General features: G+C 55.6%; 1 protein-coding gene and 1 long non-coding RNA gene across 2 annotated transcripts in view; one reads left to right on the top strand and one right to left on the bottom strand.

The window, feature by feature from the left end:
• Nucleotides 1-4113, top strand: part of LOC142047829 (uncharacterized) — a 15256-nt gene extending 11143 nt beyond the window's left edge. The window contains exon 2 of the long non-coding RNA XR_012657092.1: nt 3809-4113. This is a non-coding gene — a long non-coding RNA (uncharacterized LOC142047829). The remainder of the gene's footprint in view (nt 1-3808) is intronic.
• Nucleotides 4114-4934: 821 nt separating this feature from the next.
• Nucleotides 4935-12916, bottom strand: LOC116835995 (2'-5'-oligoadenylate synthase 1-like). The gene is made up of 6 exons (XM_032799303.2): nt 12693-12916; nt 9576-9870; nt 9175-9350; nt 7322-7554; nt 6345-6489; nt 4935-5820 (listed from the first exon to the last, which is right to left on the bottom strand). Exons 1-6 carry the CDS (start codon nt 12855-12857, stop codon nt 5335-5337), a joined length of 1500 nt encoding a protein of 499 aa, XP_032655194.1. The 5' UTR covers nt 12858-12916; the 3' UTR covers nt 4935-5334.
• Between the last annotated feature and the right edge of the window lie 269 nt (nt 12917-13185).

Genomic DNA, 13185 nt, shown 5'->3' with positions numbered 1-13185 from the left:
AAGCTCTTTTGTGCTGGCTTGGTAAATCTAAGTAGTGGAATAACCACCAGCATTTGGGATTTGTCTGCCCTGTTTTGTTTGCAGTTCACCCTGACTGAGTGACCTCAGCTGGCTCCCACGGGCAGTACCGTCACAACAGGGCAGGGCGGGCAGTGCAGGGCTGATGTGGGAAGGGGTGTGTGGCAGGGGTTGGCTGGAGACAAGGCAGGGGGTTTGGTAGGGGCTGGCTGCTGGCAGCGGGGGGCAGGGCTGGTGCAGGCAGGGCAGGGGGTGCAGCAGAGGCAGCTGGAGCCCCAGCCCTTTAAATAGCCCCTAAGCCCCCAGCTATCCCAGGGCTCTGGGGGCTATTTAAAGGGCCCTGGGCTCCCCTGCTTCTACCCTGCCCCGGACCTTTTAAATAGCCGCAGGAGCCCTGGCGAATGCATGGGGCGGCGGGGCTCCAGCGGCTATTTAAAGGACCAGGGTGGCAGAGGCAGCTGGAGCCCTGGCCCTTTAAATAGCTCCCAGAGCCCCCCTGCTCCCCAGGGCACTGGGGGCTATTTAAAGGGCCCGGAGGTCCAGCCGGGGGCACGGGGCTTGCTGTGCTCCAGCTGGAGCTCCAGCCAGGAGACCGGGGCCACGGGGCTTGCGGCGCTCCTGCCAGAGCTCCAGCTGGGGCCGTGGGGCTTGTTGCGCTTCGTCCAGAGCTCCAGCCAGTAGAGCGGAGCCGCGGGGCTTGCGGCGCTCCGGCCAGAGCTCCAGCTGAGAGAGCGGGGCTGTGGGGCAGCTGTGCTCCCGCCGGTGCTTTGGTCAGGGGAGCAGCGCCATGGAAGACCCCAGAGCAGACCACAGCCGGGGTAAGTAAAAAAAATTTAAAAGGCGCCTAAAGCGCGGGGTCCGATTCCCAGGAATCGGGCGAATCGGCCTAAAGCCGGCCCTGCTTAAAGGGGCCAGTCCAGTGACAATGATGCATCAGAGAATAACGGTGGTTGGTCGTGGGTTTTTGTTGAACTTACACCAGCGCAGCTGCCATGCTGTGTGACATCTGGTCATTTGATGCCCCTTTGGCTCTTGCAATTGACTCAGAATTTACACTCCCTTCTAAATGACTTATTTCATGTCCTCAACCTACTCCAGCATCATTCGTGTGGCCTGCATTGTGCAGGAGGTCAGACTAGGTGATGATAATGGTCCCTTCTGACCTTAAAGTCTATGAGTCTATTTCCAGTTGATACGGTGACATGCATTCACCTCCTCTTTGGTGTTGAAGTCACTGAATTTTCTTTGCTTCCTTTTTGCTTCTGTGAATTAGTCATTTGAATAAGATATGCCTCACTTCTCTTGTTTTCAGTGGAAGTTAGGAGCCTAAGTACCTTTGTGGCTCCAGGTTTGTTTCTTTGGGCAGTTGGTTAATGTGCGAGAAAAGAACCAAAGGTGATGTAAGATGGAATCACCTCCCTGTCCTGGTCTCAGACACTAAGTTATCAAGAATTCCATCGTTTGGTTTTGCTGTCCCCAAAGTAGTCGTGTGAGTGACAGTTCCATCACACAGAGGCTGGTGTAACTGCAGAGGAAGGTCTAATGCAGGGGCTCTCAGACTTTGTCCTGGTGACCCCTTTTCCATAGCAAGCCTCTGAGTGTGAGCCCCCCCCCTTAAACATTAAAAACACATTTTCATCTGTTGAACAGCATTATAAATGCTGGAGGAAAAGCAGGGTTTGAGTGGAGGCTGACAGCTCGCGACCCCCTGCGGGGTCCTGACCTCCAGTTTGAGAACCTCTGGTCCAGCACGTTCCAATGGGGAAGCTGAAGCTGGACAAATTCAGCCAGGAAGGGAGGCGTAGGTTTTGGACAGTGAAAATAATTAACCATTGGAATTAACCAAGGGGCATGGGGAGTTCTCCATCACTGGCAATTTTAAAATCCAGATTGGCTGTTTGCCTGAAAGATCTGCTCTCAGGGGTTATTTTGGAGCAATGCTCAGCAATACCCCTCCTCCCAAAGCCCGTCGCCTGCTTCCCCCACCCCAGATCACACTGTCATGGAGGGCTTGATTTTATCTTTGCTCCCACGGGGGCCAGGAGCACCCTGCCTGGGTGAGAGATGAGCTTGGAAGAGGAAAATATACAGTCCCAGGGTCACTGTGTCATCACAGGGCCCTGCCTGGCATGGGGCTTCACCCAGCTGGCCACTGGATGACTCATCACCGTGCCACAGCCCCAGAGGGTTATTACCCAGAAAAAGGTGGGGCTAGGCAGGAGGTGATGGAGGGCACCGGAAGGGGACCATGCTGGTGGGAGCATGGGACTATGGGGGGAGGGGCTGTAAAGGAAGAAAGGAAGCAGACGGGAGGGAGGGAGATGGGGTGGCTGGGAGGGAGGATGGGGCAGACACAGGTATTGGGAGGGGAGATGGCACATCTGTGACGGGCCCCATGGGACTGGGGGTGGGCAGGATGGAGTGAGGTGGCTGTGAGGGGAACCTTGGGGGCAATGTGGTGCTGGGGTGACCGGGAAGGGCCTTGTAGATGTGGGGCTGGCAGGGAGACGTGGCAGGCATGAGGGGCACCGTTGGGGCAGCAGGAGCGCCGGAGGTGTAATAAACAGACTGGGGCCTGATGTACCCATCTCCACCTGTTGATCTCCAGGTGCTGTACAAAGGCAGGGCGGCATCACTATCCCCAAGGTACAGATGGGGAACTGAGGCTGAGGGAGGATGACGTGGCACCTCCCTGTGGTAGGATATCCCTGGGAGCGCTGCATACCCATGTTCTCAGAGGTAGGTGCTGCAGCCCTGGGCACTGCTGGCTGGAGCCCGCAGTGAGGCCCAGCCACCCACGCAATAAGTGGTAGAGGCCTGGCAACAGGACAAGGGTCTTTGGCGAGCCCTCAGGGTGCTGCTAAAATATCAACCCAGCTGTTCCTACCCCGGCCTCTGGGGGGCAGTAGCTTGGTACCCTGCCCCGTGGCTCCCAAGACTCCCACCCCACGTGGCTCTCCCAGCCTATCCCCATTGGCCTTAGGCCTGGAATCTCAGTGGGGCCCCGCTGGGCTCTCCCCCTCACAGGCAGCCTCCCCCACATCCTCTGTCACCAGCCTCAAGCGTGGCATTTTGGGAGCTGGTGGGAGGGATAGCTCAGTGGTTTGAGGATTGGCCTGCTAAATCCAGGGTTTTGAGTGTAATCCTTGAGGGGGCCATTTGGGGGTTAGTCCAGCTTTGAGCAGGGGTTGGACTAGATGACCTCCTGAGGTCCCTTCCAACCCTGATGCTCTATGAAGGTGAATGGCTGTCTATGGAGAGTCATCCTAGGAGGCAACAAGTCACCGCCCCAACGGCTGATGGGCTTTCCCACCAAAGGGAATGTTGCTCACTCGCTGTGCTCAGCTTGCGAATGCCGCCCTGGTCCTATAGACATTAATGGCCTGGCCTGTCCCACATCGTCTGGGCGTCCTGCGGCCTTGGCTGTCCCACAGGCCTGCTGAGCTGAAACATGGTGTAAAAATCCCTTTCAGACCTCTGTGCCGGCTGGGCCAGAGTCCTTCTTATCTTGGGCACAGTCCCCATCCTCCAGCCCTCTGGTTCCCTCACTGAACCCACACCCCCTGCCTTGCATACAGCGCCCCCTCCTGGCTTAATACAGGACATTACTCCTCCTGGATTGTGCCTTTCCAGCTCAGCCTAGAGGTGAGCAGTTGGAATGTCAGCAGGTTGATTACAGCTCAGCCGGGCGTGTAAATGAGCCTCCCCCCATAACCGTGTCCATGACACACTCCCAGCTCCCTGTGCCACAGATATCCCAGCGTGCACCGTGTGTATCTCTATCTGCCAGGTACGCTGTCTCCACTGAGGCACTATGGAAGTGCAGCCCAGATTCTCCCACAATGCACTGCCCTGCTGAGGAAGCCGGCGGGGCTGTGTGCGTTGAGCAAAGCTGATGGGGGAGACAGCTCAGCAAGTTTGCTGTAGCCGGGTCGTATGAGGGGGCCACGACCCAGTCACAGAACTGCTGCTGGATCTGCTGGAAGAATTAATGTAGGGCAGGCCTTGGGCCTGTGTGACACAGGAGGTCAGACTAGGTGAGCTCAGTAAATGAATCTCTGAATCTATGACCCCCGGCTGTATGCACAGGGCAGGTGGGACCCACATCCCATGCACATAACACCCAGGAGCTGAGATTAGCGGAAGCATGGGTGGCAGGGTTGTAGAAATTTTGGTGGTGCCCAGAACCCGCCCCCCCAACTCCATCCCCCACCTGCCTAAGGCTCTGGGAGCGAGTTTGGGTGGGGGAGGGGGACTGGGGTGCAGGCTCTGGGCTGGAGTTTGGGTGCTGGGTGGAAGCTCCGGGCTGGGGCAGAGGGTGGGTGTGCAGGAGAGGAGTGCAGGGTCTGGGAGAGAGTTTGGGCATAGGAGGAGGTGCAGGGATGAGGGCTGGGAGGCTGAGGGTTTGGGGGGTGGGAGGGGAGCTTAGGGCTGGGGCAGAGGGTTGGAGTGTGGGGCTGAGGATGAGGGGTTCATGATGCAGGAGGCAGCTCAGGGCTGGGGCAGAGGATTAGGGTGCGGGGGGATGAGGAGTTTGGGGAGTTGGAGAGGCACAGGGCTAGGGTGGAAGGGGAGGGTAAGGGCAGCCTGCCGTGCCATTAGTGAATGGGGGGCACTAGTATCCTGGGGCCGCAGACAGCAGTTGATGCCAGGAGCAGGACACCGCTCCACGTAGGAATGTGCTACATCGGCAGCACAAGCAGGCATGGGAGAGGCGTGAGCCGCTTTCTTGCAGGCAGGGACATGGCGAGGAGGGGAGGGGGAGACACGCAGGGGGAGGGGTGGCAGGTGGGGGCTGGGGCCTGCTCCAGGCAGGGCCGGGGGAGAGACCCAGCGCCAAATATTGGTGGAGCAGGGCCCTTAGCCCTGAATATTCCTGGAGCCCGGGCACCACAAAAGAACATAAACTCACTGCCTATGAGTGGAAGCTGTTTATTTTGGATTCCAAGCGGCACACACTGGTCGGGATTTGGCACGACATAATAATGGAGATGGTGACACACAGCAGTGGAGTCAGGACAAGGAGGAGGAAGAGGCCTACAACAATGGGGCTAATGAACAATGTCTGGTGGGCGCCCAGCACCCAGCTCTGCACTGGGGGCAGTACATCCCGAAACGGGCCACCGAGCGGCAGGAAAGAGCTCCCAGGAGCTGCAGCAGGAGGCGTGGGGATGGGCTGGCACTACAGAAGGACGTGGTGTTGATTCTGGAACGTGGGTGGCATTAGCAAAGTCCTGAATTATCATGCAAAGAATCTTGGGAAACATAGTCCACTATGATGCTCTCTCTGCCAGGGTGCAGGTCCCAGTGAGCATCTTATCCACCCCTGAGGCGCAAAAGCAGGAAGACCGTGCTCTTGCTCCGGATCCTGTAATGGGCGAGCGTGTAGTCGTCTTGCAGCTCTTTGCTGTTGAACGTCAGGCGCTGTTGGTTGGCGGAGACACCTGTGCGATCCTCGATCTTCTTCTTCAGGTTCAGGACGGTGTCACTGGCGCAAATGCCATAGAGGGTGGTTCTGCTGTTATGGTCCTTCACAAAGATCTCCATCTCCTGGGGCTCGGTCGTGAGCATCAGAACTGTGGTGTCGTAGAAGATGCTGTGTGATGCCAGGGTCTGATCGTCCAGCAGCAGCTGGTCTTCCAGGCCAGGCTCCTGCAGGGCCAGGCGCTGCGTGTAGGGAGAGATGCCCCATTCACGCTCGAGCTCCTCCTTAATCTCCCATATGGTAGTGGAGGGACTCAGGAGCAGGGCCAGGCTGACCCCTGACAGCTGCTTGACCATCACCTGCATTGGTCTGGCTGGCTGGAAGAGAGACAAGGAGATGGGGATGGGTGGGGTTTGGACAGCCCAGGTGGGGCAGTGGCAAACCTCTAACGGCACCCTGGCATAGCAACCTCTGCTGGGGAGTGGAATCTCAACACGAACGCTTCCCGCAGTTCTAGGTCCATCAGATTCTGTAGCAGGGAGGTGGGCAGGAGCGCTGGCTGTTGGGGGAGGGGGATCTCCCAGCTATTTCAGCCCCAGCCTCTCCCAGCAGGGGTCGCTGTTGGGTGGGGCAAGAGCGCTGACTGTGGGGAGAGCTTCCGACTACTCCAGCCCCAGCCTCTCCCAGCAGGGGGCGCTGTGGGTAGCGTGGTAGGAGCATTGGCTGTGGGGGAGCTCCTGGCTATGCCAACCCCAGCCTCTGCAGCAAGGGGTGCTGTGGGTAGCGTAGCAGGAGCACTGGCAGTGGGGGAGCTCCCGGCTACTCCATGCTTGGGAGGCTCTGAACAGGCAACAGCTCATCACAGGCTGGGGTGGGAAGGGGCCCTGTCAGGAGTTGGTACCTGCACGTCCCAGCAGCGGATGGGGGCGAGGCCATTCCTACAGCACAGCTGGTCCCGGCACTTGGCGGCTTCTCTTGCCAGCAAGTCCCACCTTTTTCCCTGCCCCAAGGTTCCTGTCGGGTCAGCTGGATCCAGGATCACGGGGCTGTGAACACACAATAGATTCTCTCTGTCGATGGCTCCTCGGCTGAGCCGCCTGCTCACGTGGCCAGAGGCTCTGCTGTCTGCCCCAGCCCGCTCCCTCTTCCCCATGAGCGGGGCCCTGCTCTGCGTCCAGGCTGCTGACACATCCCAGCTGCCTGCTGCCCACCCCAGCTCAGGCACCGCACTGGGGTGCAGAGGGGAGCTGGAGGAGGGAGTCTCAGGCTTGGCCGACTACAGCCAGAGTCCCAGGGGCTCGGGGATGGGTCAAGGGGGAGGGTGAGTATGGTCTGGGGTCACCCAGCTTGGAAGAGCCAGGGTGTGGGCAGCTGAGGGGCTGGAGACAGCTGCTGCCCTAGAGCCTGTGATACTATTGCACCCATCTCTAGTGCCGGGCCAGGGGTGTTGCTGGGTACCACACACAGTCATTCATGAGCCCTCACCCCGTCAGTGTCACCATCCCCACCAGGCCCATGGGGAAACTGAGGCACGGGGTACTGGTGGCAGAGTGGGGGACAGACCTGTGCCAGCCTGTGAGCCCCCCACCCTTCCTCGCTCATATGGGTGCTGCCGCGTGGAATCCTGCTCCCTTCAGTTAATGGGGTTTGGCCAGTGAGCTCCATGGGGTTGGGGCTCCCTTTGGGCCTACACCCCCAGAGGCAGCCTGGCTGCACATGGTGGTGGCAGGGCTGAGAGAGGCTGAGCAGAGCTGCCAGTTCTCTGCTCGCTTGTCCCCGGGTATGACAGTCTCCCTCCCACGCAGGAAGGAAGGCCGAGCTGCAGCCAGACGTGAGTGAGCCGTGCAGAGACTAGAGGAGCAGATGCAGGGGTCTTACCATGGCTCCCGCAGCAGCCGTTTGACATGGGGCCCTATCATGGAGGACTGGAGATCATAGAACTCGGTCCAGTAGATGCGGAGCTCTTGGTATCGGCACAGCAGCTCCATCACCGTGCGGAACCCCTCAGCCGTGCTGAATTTCTCTGCTCTCTCGGTGCCGCTCTCCCAGGCGTAGATGGTCAGCAGCTCCAGGGCATACTTGGGCGGCAAGCCCGACGTTGTCTTGGAAAGCTGTTAAGGAGATGGGGGGAAGCCGGCTTGAGACATGGGATGGGGTGGAAGTACAGGGGCCTCAAATCTCTCTTGCTGCATGGTCAGGTGGATGCCCTCCCCTGACCTCTCCCCTGCCCACGTCCTATGCTCACCATAACCCTCAACTACTTAGCAGTGGCCAGACAAGGTGAGCTGGGGTGTTATGTACCAGCTGGAAACAGAGAGAGAGAGAGAGAGAGAGAGAGAGAGTGTGTGTGTGTGTGTGTGTGTGTGTGTGTGTGTGTACTCAGACCTGCTCACTTGAGTGTCAAGGCCCTATATTGCTAACATCTAGTGGAGATTCTCCTTTAGCTCAGGTGGCAGAGGTCTGTGCTTCTGAAATGGAAGGTTCCACATTTTGTTTCCACTGCTGGTGTGAAGTCCCCACAGGCTATGGCATCAGGCACTGACTCATTTCAGGTGTTTATTAGGATAAAGAAAATTCTTTTTCCCAGACCCTATAAAGTGTCATTGGACAGGCTAGTGTCATTTCCACTCAAGTGAGCAGCAAATCGGTTGTTAAATCATTACCTGAAATTTGCTCTTTGTTCAGTTGCTTGCCCTGAGATTAGAGGATGAGACACGTGAGATTGGATGTTTGAGTGTTTAGTTGTTATGAAGCTACACAAATTTACTTCCAATGAGGAATTTCTCTCTCTCTCTATCGATATATAAATTGTTGTTTTGTTTTTGAATGAGTTTTAATGGATTCTGTTTCTTAGTCAGACTCTGTTCAAGACGGCCAACAATTCTGTTTAACTTCTGGTCCAGTCGATGAGCAGAAGACCTTGTGAGCGCTTGTGTCACAGTAACCCAAGCCATCTAAACCAGCGATCCCCAGACATTTCATGTCGTACCCACCTTATCCATAATGTAATCAGTCCGCACCCATGTGGGAGCTAGGGGCCAAGGCCAGGGCCGGAGCTGTGGCTGGGGCTGCGGGCAGGAGTGGAGCCACGAAATTGGGGCAGAGCTGGAGCTGAGGGCAGAGTGGGGCTGGGTGGCGCTCCCTCCCTGCCCTCTGTGGAGGCTGGTCCGGGCCCTGCGGTGTCCCCCCTGCATGTTCCTCTGTGTGCCCCTGGGGGGGCGGGGGTGCCCCACAGTTTGGGAACCAGTGATCTGGACAGATATTCTGGGACTGCTAGAGAAGGACTCAGCAAACTTGCCAGACTGGATCAGAGCCAAGATCCATCTAGTCCAGTGTCCTCTCTGCCTCCAGCGACACCCGCGGCCCTTTGACGGGGTGATGGAACCCAGCCGCTGCAGCCCAGCCCAAGAGCATCCAGGAGAGCAGCGAGCTAGGACAGATCAGCTTAAGCTGAGACACCCACCATCTCCGGTGAGCAAAATGCTGGGAAGCAAAGTGATCTTCTGGAAAGACTTGAGAAGCGCTGGCAGGTGGAGGGGCTCCTGTGATCACCTTCAGTAGCTTTATTCCAGAGGGGTTTTTAACATGTGGGAGGTTCTTTTGTCAGCCCAGAGCTCCCCAGCTGAACCCGCATTAATATACAAGGGTAACCCCAGGGCTGGCAGAGCGTGAGAAGGAGCAAGGGTGGGGGAGGGGAAAATCACTGACTGGGGCAGGGCAGGGCACTTCACCTCTTTGTACCAGTGCTTGACCAGCCGCAGCAGGTTCTTGAGCTTGGCCGGGCGACGCTTCACGAAGTCCCTCTGCAGCTCAGTGAAGGAGGTGCAGAACTCACCGGGCCCGGCTCTGGCCTGAATCAGATCCTCGTAGACCTGGGGGGAAGGTTTGATGCCAGGAGTCACCTGCCCTGGGGGAGAGAGTGGAGGAAGGGTCACCACACACAGATCTGAGGGGAGTCCTGTCCCAATGGGCCTTGGGCTAGTCCTGTGTCCCATACATAGGCTGCACCCTCATTCCCATGAGCTCTCTCAGGAGAAGCCCTGGGGCCCATGAGGACGTTGAGAGGGGTGGATAGTCCCACACCTGCTGGATCCCTGGAGGCTGAGCTGAGGGGCAGGGATATAGTCCCTACCTAAGGCATCGTAGGCCGGGAGCACATCCACCTCAATGGATTCCGACCGCCTCTTCGACTGGATGGTGATGGAGAGCGAGCGTGGACAGGTGCCCTTCTCCTTCGGCTGGGAAACCTCCACGTCAATGCTGAAGGCAATGGTCTGTCGGCACCGGTTCAGCTTCTGCTTGATGATGTGGAGTACAGCCGCACGGTTCTCCATCTGGTCCCGGTAGCTGGAGAAGCAGCTGAGGAAAAGGACCAGATCCGCATCCGAGTTGTTCTTCAGGGCTGTCCCCTTCCCTGCGGAGCCGCCCTGCCAAGGAACAGAAGCATTTGCTCACTGTGCTACCCTCTCAACACTCCCAGGGCACTGAACCGTACGGGGTCCTGCACTCCTGCACCCGCTGAGCCAGGTCACCTCTCTGGAACAACCCCCACTTCTGGGCAGCCAGAAACAAACCAGAAGTGTTAGGATGGGATAGAAAATATTCCTGGGATGAATCCTGTGTTGTAGTGTACACTGCTGGGGGGCCCTCTCCCCGCATCTCCTTCTGATCACTGAAGATGGGGCAGAGCCTTGAAATTTGGCAGCAGGGTGACCTGAGTCTCAGGGATGCGCCTTTTGCCATGCCCGTGAAAATCCACCCAGCTTTGCCCAAGCTAAGAACCTTTGAAATATCTCCCTTTGTACATGCTCAGTACAGATGTGTCAGAGTTTGGCCAGCCCTACAGATGACGTAGCATTTATATAGCATGTTGTACTGTCAAAGCCCAGCTCCCGTTGGCTTCAATCGCAGCTGTGAGCACTCAGCAATTCTGCAAATCAGACCCTGGGGGCTCTAATTGGGCACCCCAAAAATGAAGAATGCACACGTTGGGAACAGTTTGGGTTAAGTGACTTGCCCAGCATCACACAGGAACTCCAGAGCAGAGGCAGGGATAGAGTCCAGTTCTCCAGGGCAGCATTCAACTGTCTTACCCAGGAGACTTTCCTTTCTCTCTCTGGAACCCTCTGCCCCATTCATTGCACATCTTCCATCTGCTGCAAAGTTCTGCAGACAACAGTCTCCTTTACTACCTGGCCCTGATTCACCCGTAGAGCAAGTCCACCCTGTGCACTGAATGAGGCAGGGTCCCATGGGAAAAATCATATGTGATCATGTCATTAAAGCTTGTATTGTAAAACGTATGCACAATGGGGCCGAAATGAGGTTAAACAGGCCACCTTACCTCTGGCACATCCTTATGTTTGAGTTGCAATCTCAATAACTCTTTTTCAGTGTAATTTTTCTGGACGTAATAAATGGGATTGGGGAGAGGTTTTGCAAACTTCCTGTCCTGTTATTGGTAAAGGGAGTGCTGATTACCAAGGTAGAGACCCACCAGGGGAAAGGTTGAGAGCCATTGATTCAGAGAAGATGTATCAGATGTCTAATAATGCTAGATTAAAAGGCAACACATTTAAAACAGCTCAAAGGTACCTTTTGTGACACAGCATATCCGTGGAACTCACTCAAATGAGGCCATGAGCTTGTCAGCCCTCTCCACAGGATTAGACATTTGAATCATAACTAGAACATCCCTGTTTGTTTTCAGCAGAAAGGGAAATGTACGAGGGAGAAAAGACCAGGAGTACATGTGGCACCTCAGAGACTAACAAATTTATTTGAGCACAAGCTTTCGTGGGCTACAGCCCACTTCATTGGATGCATGCAAAGAAAGTAAGAGAACGCCATTAGCGTCACCTTCAGCCCCCAACTAAAACCTCTCTAGCGCGTCATCAAGGATCTACAACCTATCCTGAAGGCTGATCCCTCACTCTCACAGATCTTGGGAGACAGGCCAGTCCTCGCTTACAGACAGCCCCCCCAACCTGAAGCAAATACTCACCAGCAACCACACACCACACAACAAAAACACTAACCCAGGAACCTATCCTTGCAACAAAGTCTGTCACCAATTCTGTCCACATATTTATTCAGGGGACACCATCATAGGACCTAATCACATCAGCCACACCATCATAGGCTTGTTCACCTGCACATCTACCAATGTGATAGATGCCATCATGTGCCAGCAATGCCCCTCTGCCATTTACATTGGCCATACCGGACAGTCTCTACGCAAAAGAATAAATGGACACAAATCAGACATCAAGAATTATAACATTCAAAACCCAGTCGGAAAACACTTCAACCTCCCTGGTCACTCAATTACAGACATCAAAATCGTAATTCTCCAACCGAAAAACTTCAAAAACAGACTCCAATGAGAAACTGCAGAATTGGAATTAATTTGCAAACTGGACATCATTAAATTAGATTTGAATGAAGACTGGGAGTGGATGGGTCATTACACAGAGTAAAACCTGTTTCCCCGTGCTAATTTTCCCCCTACTGTTATTCACACCTTCTTGTCAACTGTTGGAAATGGGCCATCCTGATGATCACTACAAAAGTTTTTTTTTATCCTGCTGATAATAGCCCACCTTAACTGATTATTCTCGTTACAGTTGGTATGACAACACCCATTTTTTCATGTCCTCTGTGTATATATATCTTCCTACTTTATTTCCATGGCATAAATCCGATGAAGTGGGTTTTAGCCCACAAAAGCTTATGCTCAAATGAATTTGTTAGTCTCTAAGGTGCCACAAGTACTCCTGTTCTTTTTCCTGATACGGCTACCACTCTGAAACATATCTCTATACAATGGAGACAAACTCTCATGCTTCAGAGCATAAACTGACCACTAACAGCCTGTGGTCAGGAAGAAACTTCCCCTATAGGCAAATAATTCTATAATTGTCCACGAGGTGGGATCTTGTAGCTTCCACTGAAGCAGTTGGTGTTGGTCACTGTCAGAGATAGGTTACTGGGCTAAAACTGCTCTGACCTGACAATGCAGCTCCTACGTTCCTACCTGACCCCACCGGCAACTGGGAAGCCAGGGTGGCTATGGGATAATGCCCTCTGCTGCCAGCTGTAAGTGGGAGCCCTGTTTGGCATCCCTTGGCCCGTCCAGCTGGTGGTTTCAGCTTGCCCTGATCACAGTGTAGGCACCCAGGCTTTTGCCTGCACCAAAGGAGCCCTGACAAGCTCTTTCGCATTGGCAGCTGGTCCAGAACAGACTCACCTTCACCGTCTTGAACACCTTCATGTCGTCAAAGCACGTCTCCTTCAGGAAATCACAGATCCTCCGGACAGTGTCTTTCACCTGCTGCTGGAATTCCTCGCTGGGTTGGAGACGCTCCGCGATCCAGGCATCCAGCGAGCCTGCGGGCACCTGGTACACCTCCATCTCTGCTGCTTTGCTCCCTGTCCCTGCCTTCCTCTGCTGCTGTTACTGCTTTTAAGCAACCCCATCAAAGCCCAGCCCTGCTGATCTCCTCCCTGTGGATGACGTCAGACTGAGCTTGTTAAGGTGGCCCGGGCTCCAGAACTAGAACTGTCCACCAGATGCCTGCTGGGCATGGCCAGGAGAGATGCCTGGGGGCTGGTCCTCATCTCCAGTTCCAGGGGCAGCCCAATGCACTTCCCCCATCCCCAGCTGCAGGGATTGCTAGGAGGGGGCTGTCCCTAGGCCCTGCTTGTGGGCGCTGTCCTTCATGCCAGCCCCTAACCTGAGT

The sequence above is a fragment of the Chelonoidis abingdonii genome, chromosome 16 (assembly GCF_003597395.2).
Source record: "Chelonoidis abingdonii isolate Lonesome George chromosome 16, CheloAbing_2.0, whole genome shotgun sequence".
Lineage (NCBI taxonomy): Eukaryota > Metazoa > Chordata > Testudines > Testudinidae > Chelonoidis > Chelonoidis abingdonii.
Note: the sequence above shows the minus strand (reverse complement) of the source record. Positions and strands in the feature narration are given on the sequence as shown.